Source organism: Beta vulgaris, chromosome 2 (genome assembly GCF_026745355.1).
Source record: "Beta vulgaris subsp. vulgaris cultivar EL10 chromosome 2, EL10.2, whole genome shotgun sequence".
Classification (NCBI taxonomy): domain Eukaryota; kingdom Viridiplantae; phylum Streptophyta; class Magnoliopsida; order Caryophyllales; family Amaranthaceae; genus Beta; species Beta vulgaris.
The window spans coordinates 54,666,231-54,675,859 of NC_079203.1; the positions used below are offsets into that span (position 1 = coordinate 54,666,231).

General features: G+C 36.4%; 1 protein-coding gene across 2 annotated transcripts; it reads right to left on the reverse strand.

Moving 5' to 3' along the window:
* Positions 1-874: 874 nt before the first annotated feature.
* Positions 875-7,957, reverse strand: LOC104904218 (protein INVOLVED IN DE NOVO 2). Of its 2 annotated transcripts, none has more exons than XM_010692417.4 (8): positions 7,539-7,956; positions 6,018-6,970; positions 5,175-5,356; positions 4,855-4,944; positions 4,474-4,752; positions 4,146-4,355; positions 3,231-3,468; positions 875-1,196 (listed from the first exon to the last, which is right to left on the reverse strand). In XM_010692417.4, the coding sequence occupies exons 2-7, from the start codon at positions 6,925-6,927 to the stop codon at positions 3,238-3,240; spliced, it is 1,902 nt and encodes a 633-aa protein (XP_010690719.2). In that variant the 5' UTR covers positions 6,928-6,970; positions 7,539-7,956; the 3' UTR covers positions 875-1,196; positions 3,231-3,237. The 2 variants fall into 2 exon arrangements, with proteins under 2 accessions (XP_010690719.2, XP_010690724.2); XM_010692422.4 differs by lacking the exon at positions 875-1,196 and adding an exon at positions 1,734-2,045 and having other exon boundaries at positions 7,539-7,957.
* Positions 7,958-9,629: the final 1,672 nt, after the last annotated feature.

Genomic DNA, 9,629 nt, shown 5'->3' on the forward strand with positions numbered 1-9,629 from the left:
AAAAAAAAAACTTCTATTGGGCAAGTTGTGGCTTTGAAGATATAGGTAAAGGATAGAGGTGATCAACAGTGACCTAGTATGACCCCTGAAAATTAGCCTGTTTTGGGCATGATAATTTTACCCGTGATTCGTTGCCCGGCTCAATTTTTAGACACAAAAGATGGGCCATGGACAAATTCCAAATGGCCCGAAACCCGCTTTGCCCGACTTAAAGTAGCCTTTTGGTGCAAAATGGTTAGCCGAGGCTTTGGCCTAAAATGGGCCTCTTGATCACCTCTAGTAGAGGAGAAATGATAGTGCAACTGCAATTAGCAGTGCAGAGACGATCAGAGATGGCTATAGAATAAAAGGCTGCCGCTTACTGGTGAACGGCGTACAATAGCAAAGGCACCAGCGTATCGGTGAAAGGCAACGGCAACCAGCAATGCCTTGCCAACCAGAATTAAAAAAAAACTCAGAACCAAAACCAACCAAACATGACCTGATGTAATATTTCACGCTTAAACTTGGGTCTAGATCACACATAAAGGCTAAGACCATGTTCACTTCAACTAACCATAATGTTTGGTAAAAACTGATCTGAAGAAAGCAGTTTCATTAAGCAAAACCAGTTCCTATTAGTAAAAAATCAGTAACAACATGAGAAAAAAGAAAGACACACTAAAGAATCAGGAAAAATAGATCATTTTGATTAGTAAACATCAGCTTTAATCATCACAGATCAGTGTTGTTCGATAAAAATAAGTTTTGATCAGAATCAACTTAATCAAAATTAATTCAGAGAAAAAAGAAGTTGAAGTGAACAAGGTCTATAGATCTATCTTAGCTTTTTAACCAACATATTGCTTCCTGAAACTTTGCAGTCACTTAGAACTAAATTAGACAGCTTTACCAAGCAAGTTTTATAAATCGAACAGACTAATATAGCCTGCTTTCTGCCACACATAAATACAGTCCAAACTGGGAATGTTATGGTCTAAAGTTTCATACCCAAAGAGCATTTCCTGGGCTAACCTCGCCATAATAAATGTCTGAACCAGACCAACAAAGACGGTAACTAAGCGCCTGGTTTACAGGGTTTGGGAAAGATGAAAAATTGGCATTTGAAATCATATTATTGTCATGGAACCATTTCCTCTTTACTGATATGTCTCTACATGTGAATCTGATACACCCAATGCTTCAAGTGCTTCAGCCTGCATCGAACAGTTCCAAGGTCAGCTTTATCATCCATAGGTGTTAACATAATTAAATCTTAGACAGATTTCATAGACCATAAACACAGATAGAGGCAGCACAACACGAGGCACCTGAGTCGTTGGCCATGCCTGCAGTGCATTTAGCAAAGACCAACTTGAGGCAAACTGAGGGGAGAGGCACGGTCAATTTCTAAACTAAGAAGTTTATAGAATAGGAAAATGCTTAAGGTGGCACGTGGGGTAGTATGACCCAGTGTGCTTGGCCCACGATCTTGACAAGGCGGGACGCCTAGCTTCTGGGATAGCCGGCAGGGAAAAGCAATGAAGCATAGCCCACTATTACCGATAATACCAATGGTAAATTTCTATAACTGCATGAGCCTTAATATATGGCAACGCGAACTCATAATTCTATGCACCAAACATCTGACAGTTGAGGCAATAAGATCAAAATAGCCTATTTGCAGGGCCATATTATTATTATAAGCAACAAAGACTGGAATCACGAACACCCAGGAACCCATGAAAAAGGAATGTTGTGATTTGGACACTTGGATGATAATTCAAACAACAATTAGATACTACATTTTTCAACTTCTCACAACTCACAATTTGCTCTCATTGAGTACAAGATTTTCCCAGTTCCCATTACATAAAAGATCATATGACTTCAGTTCACTCTATTCATTGAAGCAAAATGATGCATAAACTTTGTGGTCCAATATAACATACAAAATCATCTTCTAGAGCTGTGATTTTCCTTTCAAAGTCATACCCTAGGCAAAGTGCATCCAAATATCTTAACAATTCTTACTTGCTTTGCCTCTTACACGTCCATACAGGTTTCTGATAACGCATAGACAACTTCATTTGCATTACATTAAGTCCTTTCTCAGAAATTAGTAACAAATTCATCAAGATAACATCTCGCAAAGAGCATGATTTTTCACAAGGCCAATGCATAACAACAGCTTATAAGCAATTTACAGTATTAAACATCAGATCAAGAAAGTTGAGATAAGATAATGAAAAACACGCTAAGGAGCTAGAGACAGGGAAAAAAGAATTCAAGGGCAACCATTTTTTTTTAGATAACATAAAACAACCAAACTCTTTCTTCCGGAATTTGCTTTCACTTTATTATATGAGCATTGAGCACCCAGCAAGACTCATATAGGAATCCAAACTAGTATAGGAAAATATGAAGGGATTACACCAATAACTATTTCTCTAATAATGTAACACTAACACAGTAACACCTTTTTATCACCCTATCCTCTTACAGTCTTTTGTTTGAATTAAAAATATAAAAAGAACTTGTCACATTATAAAATAATTTTATAAAACAAAAATCACGCCATGCTTGCTACACTTGCTTCAGTTGTTAATAATTTGGCAAAAACAAGCCTTGATTTAGATGAAAGACACAATAGCAAAAACCAGCACAAAACTAGAAGTTTTCAGGGGCAAACAGTATGCTTTTTCTCTTTTGTCTAGGTTACCCAATGAGCCTACGTTTTTTGTGGCCTTTGTACCTCCTATGAAACACTAAAGATAGAGTATAGAAAAATCTCCTTTTGTGGTAAACATGAGCACCGAGGTAACTCTATTCTATGTCATCAATAATCTTTCCAGTCCAGGGTTTCATATACCTTATATCTCATATTACTTCATTTTTGCCACATGATCAGCCATAAAACAAGGACAAAAGAATTGAAGGTCAGACATCTTGTGTCCAATCTTTGGCATAAGGCAGCATCCCATATCGGGCAGATTGACACGAGATACACACAAATGAAGTATAATTAACAATTACAGCATACCAGTTACATTCACAGAAGAGGTAAATTCTACATGCAAACAGTACAACTTCCTCTGTCCATAAATGCTCGTCCCATTTCAAAAGTGGAAGTCCCATTTCCAGAGAATCAAACAATTGCAGATGGAGGGAATATTTAGATCAGCATTCACGAAATATCAATCCGTTTGACCTAAAAAGCCTGGACATACGCAAGAGTTATGTAAACAAACCTCCAGTTTAACCCCTTTTGCCCTTGTAGTCCTTCCATTTGTTCAAAATGTATGATACTCCTTCCTGCAATGTAGCTTTCCTGCTTTCTCTGTTATTCCACAGTTCAGTAATTATGTATCTCCCACTCGGGTTGTACTCGTTAATTTCCTTTAAAGCAGTTGTTACAGCATCATATACATCATCACCCCACTCTTTCTTCAGGTCTCTTAGTTTCTCATCCGCGACATCTATTACTTCCTACAGCAAGAAAAATCAAGATTAAATAACCAAACACTTTATCCATTCCCGGCTTATGCCAGCTTGCTATACGGTGTTCACTGTTCAGGTAAAAGATGGAAAGCAACAAGCAGATAACCTAGTCAGAAGTTATACACTCTTTTTAGTGTGTGTGTGTTTTGGGAGGGGGGACTATATTTTAGATTCTTTCAGGAAGACCCTTGTTCTCTGTGTTGAGCAGACTATCCCTACCCTACCCTTGCATTTTTTGTTTTGCTCCAAGAGGATGACTAAAAGCTCTCGTGATTCTTTCTAAGTATAATGAATCTCCCCTGTGGCTCCATTCGATCCACTCCAACAAAAGAAGGGTCTCGAACTTGAGAAGCAGAGTCACCAGTATCACAGGCAGACTCCTTATATACAAAGAATACAACCCTCAGATCAACAGATACAAAAGTCATATCTGTAAAGCGTAAATATTCTTTAATTTCATAATGAATGCCCCATTAACTAGCCACAATTGCTAGGAAATACCAGAAACAGGATCCAGATAGCTCCTTAGGTGTCTTGTTTAGTGAATGTCAGAACTCACAAGAAGGGAAAAATAAAGAACTTGTATAGAGATAGCAAGGTATTTCTGCAAATGATGATACATAGCGCAAGTGTATATTATGAATTAAAGACCACAAATCACTCACCTTATGCTCTCCATGGACCGGAACCACCTTAAAAGGATGCCATGTGGGGTCCCTAAGATACTCATCCCACAATGAACAGATCTCTGCAGCTTTATCTTCAGCAATGTCTTCAGGATATTTTCTCTTGCAAGCTTCCTGGAAAACCGAACTATCTAATTCTCCCATTCTTTTGACACCAAGATAACCACGATTTGACATGTCTTTCAAACCCTAGATTACAAGTAAGCATTTGTACTGTTTGTGTTAGAATTTAGGAGTGTGAAAAGAAAAGACAGAACACAGGAAATGTGACCGGTACAGAATCTGAATTATAGCTCCCAGTGCATACATTTATTAATTCCTTGCGAGCTTCTTGGAGCTCCTCGTTGCTCATGCGCTCCGTCACAATGAGAGTTTGATTTAAAGATTCCACCCCCTCTAGACTTTCTTCTTTTTCTCGCAGATCTTTTTGTATTGCCTCAACCTGTTGTATTTCTTCTTTATCTGCCACATGCTCCATAACTTTTAATTTTCCTTTTAGCTGCTCAATTTCCAGCTCGAGAGCTTGTTTCGCCTCCAGCTGATTCTGAAGTTGCAATATTCGCTTGTGTAAATCCTCTTTTTGTTTCTGTCATCAAGGTATGTTAGAAATTTGATGTCAAAGATTAACCACATGTCATAACAAATTGCAAGGCAACATTTTCATACAGCATTTAAGAACCATACCCACCTTTTGCTCTTCAGCCAGCTTCATCACATTCTCATCAGCCTTCTGTTGCACTATTGCTGCGTGCTGCAGTGAATTGTTCTTCACAGCATTCTGAAAAGAGAAAAAATAACGTTAGGGAATAACGGCCTTCTGAGGAGAGCATAAACAATTGCCTAAGCTAATAACAATATCTGACATACTCCATCAGACCCTTTATTTCGTAAACAAATATCAATCTTCTCTAAGATACAGATAACTGTGCAGAAATAATTAAACTGATTAACACACTACCATCAGGAATTCAATAAATCTGATGAACACGTAACTTCTCAGAAATTTACCTTTTCGACATCCTCTTGAAGTTTTTTTCTTTCATTTTCATTTTTTGCTTCACGCTTCTCTAACTCATGCACACGGACCTCAAGCTCCGTTTTCTCAGACTCTAGTTGCTGCTTGAGCTTTGCATGGTCATTAAAAATCTTCTGAAAGTGATCTCGAGCGCTCAGCTGAATTTTTTTAATCTCTGATCCAAAAACACACTCATGAACACTTGTATTGACACGGCAAGTCGGCAACGCAAATTCAATATACCAAAGCATAGAGCAAGTAGAAAAGAAGTCTATGATGCTCACCCATGTGAGAGAATTACAAAAACAGAATGTGCCATCTTTGATTATCCGATATTTGTGTGGCATTCTCTGGTTACAATTCACAACTAGCACTTTGAGTAATGTTCAAGTTTTTCAAAACAGTTCATACAAGACACCAGATCCTTGATTTTCAGAAAACAGTTAGAAAAAAGCCTTGCTTGGAAACCTCACTATACAGTGCTTGTTCAAGAATCTCGAGATACGGAATGAAGTTGTGTTGATCAAAAGAGCATGTTAACTCCAGATGACTATTTCTCCCAGAAGGAGAATATTGCAGAAGTTTCAAAAAAAAATGGGGACAAAAGTTTAACATTGCTAATTTGCTACAGAGCTATAATCTTCGCAGCAAGAATTTGTAACCATAAAAAAAAATAAAAAAAAATTAGAGCCTCGGCAGCATCTGTGCTCCACGTTCAATAAGACTCTAAACAAATTTATCCTCTTTATACATCAATGCAGAAAATCTTAACATAAAATGCAATGGACATTAAAAGATGCATATAATTATACATATAGAAAGAGCACAGTTAGTACCTTCATTATATGCCTGATGAAGCTTGTCTTTCTCTTCTGCCAACTTATTGAAGGAAATGGAGGTCTCATTAAATCTCGACTCTATTTCCAGCAAACTCTTCTTCTTATACTCCAGCACGTTTGTCAGATTTGAGACAAGCTTGTCCCTTTTACGGGCTTCTTCAGCCTGCATCTCAGATACAGTCTTCACATCTCCAATCTTTCGCAAGTGCTCCCCAATAATCCCAGGTGAATTATAATCATCAGCACGTGCTACCCACGCGTATAGACCAGATTTTTCAGTATCCTTTGCCTGCCAGTGCTGTTTACCATGTTGATTTAATTCATACTCTTTCTCAAAAGCTAGGGCATTGTTCCAACCCATCCAATCTTTGTTAAATTCCACTACCGCAGTACCAGAATGGCCTCTGAAATTCCACAAGGGATGGACTCTCTTGGGGTTGAACCCTCTAGCTCGCAACTCATCCCTCAACTTTGAACCACTTTCCCCCACATACCGGCCATCCTTGTGCAGAGTAGGTATATTTACCACTATTCCTGTCCAAGGCCAAACAAACTTGTCATCATGGTCACCGCCAGCAATGGGAGCATCACCATTGTTAACCTGCTTCGATGAGCTAGCTTGATTTTGCACCTCCTCTTCCAAAAATTTTGCTAAGCCAAGGTGATTCGCTTTCTCCCTCGCCCTTCTCTTCTTTGAGTTAGCATTGCCAATCCCAGATGCATGCTGAAGTAACTCCTTGTATTGATAATCTCGCTTCCTCTTCCCTGGGCAATATGGACACGTGTACTTTTCTTCTGCTACCTTCAGCTCAGAACTTCCCTTCTTAAGCTCTTCAAAAGTTTTATCTCCATGCTCATCTATCTCAGATTCACTAATGTCAGTGTCCTCTTCAGAACTATGAGCCATGGAATTCTCAGCTCTTCGCAATCACAATACGAACTCGACAACTCTGTAAATAAGATACAATGACGCACAAATTTCAGGTCCGAAGAAGCACAAACGTAACACAATACTCATTGCATTATCAAGGCTGAAAATTTTCAGTTTCCCTATAATTGTTAAAACAACCACTCATCTTTCCTCTCTATTAAAATTAATCATACTGCACATAAACAATTGTACAAGGATGAACCCGAACATAATCAGAAACATAATGATCAATAATCCACTACAATCAATCAGGAAATCACTAACCAAAACCTCATCATTTCGAGTCGAAAATCGAATCATACCCATCAAATAACCAAGTTCAATTATTCACATTCTCTCCCCAAAACTTCAACATGAACTTATATGATTCACCCATCAAAGCTACAAATTAATTCACAACCACAATAACAGAACATACAAATAAATGCTTAACCCAAAAAAATCCATCTTTTTGGGTTTATAAAGAGCCACATTTTAAGCTACATTTCACAGCTAGCAACATAAAACAAAACCCTAGTACAGCTAATAACAGTCAAATCCAAAGTATTCATGCGTTGAATCTAACAAAAAGACTATAAATTATATACCTTCAAAACTAAAATTGTGCCCAGAAATTGGACTATGAATTCAAGGCCTCGGATTTTCCTCAAAAATAATAAATTTCTTCAACCATGCAAGTGTTGAACATTTGCCAACAAAATTAAGCTGAAATGTTGAGTGAAGAAAGATAAAGACAACAAAAATTGAGACTTACAAGTTAAATGAATACGATTTTTGTAAGGGTTTAAAGAGGAAAGAGATGATTTTGATCAGGGAAAAATCTGGGGGAAATATTGAAAAACGATTCTCAGGGTTTTGGGGAAAAAGAGTTGAGCTTGAACAAGTGAAAGCAGTGAAAAATGACACTGATAAAAATGACAAAACATTGGGAGAAAAGAAAAAAGCTGATGCTTTCTTTGTTTTTTGGGATGCTTTTATTTTTTATTTGTGTACGGGAAAACGAAAACGCACTGCTTTCAGTGACTTTCTGGTGGGTCATTTCAGCAGCTACTCACAATTTACATCGTCTCATAAAACGACAGATTCAAAGTTTTGAACAACGGGTCAGGGGGTCAACTGTCAAGGAGTACTAGGACGGACAACGCTACATCTACTCGGTGGTATTTCACCCATTAGAAATAAAGCATTAAAAAAATTATTAGAACTGGTGAGTTGGATTCCACTATTTATTTATTTCTATTAGTAGTAGGTTGTTGACTCACTAGATAGATAAAAAATTTTCCGTAATAGGACAAGGTTGTGGTTCACATTCACAATAATCACAATTTTTTACCTTTTTGTACTTGAAGAGTTTTCCTAATCAATGGATGTCATTTAGTTTAGGCCCCTTTTTTTTTTGGACTGAGATAAGTTGAATTGAAATAAATTGAGTTGAACTAAACTAAACTGAACTGAAATGAACTAAGAGAAGATGAACTTAGTTGGACTCAATTGACCTGAACTAAACAAAATTGAAAATAAGTCCAAAAAAATATGGTCTTAGTTGATAAAGTCGTGTTTGATAGTACCTAATCATGACATGGGATCAAATATAGTCAACTTGCCCTTATTTTTGCTCTTATTATTGGCTTTTATATACTCTCTCTATTTTTGAAAGTTCTTTCTACTTTGATCAATTTTCTCTCACAAAAAGATTCCAAATAAGAATAACAAAAGGTGACGGAAGGAGCACCATATGTTTAAAAGGCGTCGTCTTTCACAATACTATGTTATTCTTATCTATTAATTCACAAGTCTTACATAAGCTAAGGAAACTCAACAAATCTCTCCTAATTGAAAAACCGGAATAACCAACGAGGGAGTATATGCAAAGTTCAAACACATCAATGAAGCACAATAATTATTGAAGACATTTTTTGTGCATGTTGAAATCATACGAGAAGTTTATAATTAATAAGAATCAAAAAAATTGAGATAGTAATGTGAAAGTATCAAATGTGATATATCAGTTTTCTATTAAAGTAAAAAATGAATATATAGTAATATATTGTATTAATTAGTTAGTCATGAAATCTTGAATTTTAACAACAGAAATATTATGTCCTGATTGGGTTTTAATAGACATAAACTATGTGATATGTTGTTTTTCTTTTAAACTGATCAGCTAAGAGAAATAGTGCTATCAATGATTTCAATCTTAACGACGAAAATAATTGTGTGAGTTGGTTAATTTGGTAAATATCTGAAGAATCTTGTTATGTAACATTATAACTTAAAAGCATGCTTCTTATACAATTATGGTATGAGGAGTCATATACAATCTATTGCGATATAGAAGGAAGACACCTCCAAATCAAGTCTTGAGACAATATGTATGATATATGATGGTTTTAGGATGAACTTACATTATGTAAATCATGATTTTGTTTGTCTAACATAAGCAATCTAAAATCTTGAAAGACTTAATTAGTGTATCTTATCAAATGATACCTCTTGCATGACCATTAATAAACATAAGTGCTATATACAGCAAAAAAAAAAAGCTAAATACAGTATTTAAAATTATGCCTAACTTAACCATGGTTAATTTTTCCCCTCAAAAAAAACCATGGTTAATTTTGATTTTTTTAATAAAAAAAAATCTCGTACGCAGGGGTGCAGTAATGCAGCAAAATACA

What these genes read in the sequence shown, in the direction of transcription:
- LOC104904218 (XM_010692417.4), bottom strand. Translation starts at nt 6,927, where the DNA reads ATGGCTCATAGTTCTGAAGAGGACACTGACATTAGTGAATCTGAGATA. An exon ending in TTCAAGAGGATGTCGAAAAG is followed by an intron (nt 4,945 to 5,174) that starts GTAAATTTCTGA and finishes TTCTCTTTTCAG; the next exon opens with AATGCTGTGAAGAACAATTC. An exon ending in CTCGCAAGGAATTAATAAAT is followed by an intron (nt 4,356 to 4,473) that starts GTATGCACTGGG and finishes CTTGTAATCTAG; the next exon opens with GGTTTGAAAGACATGTCAAA.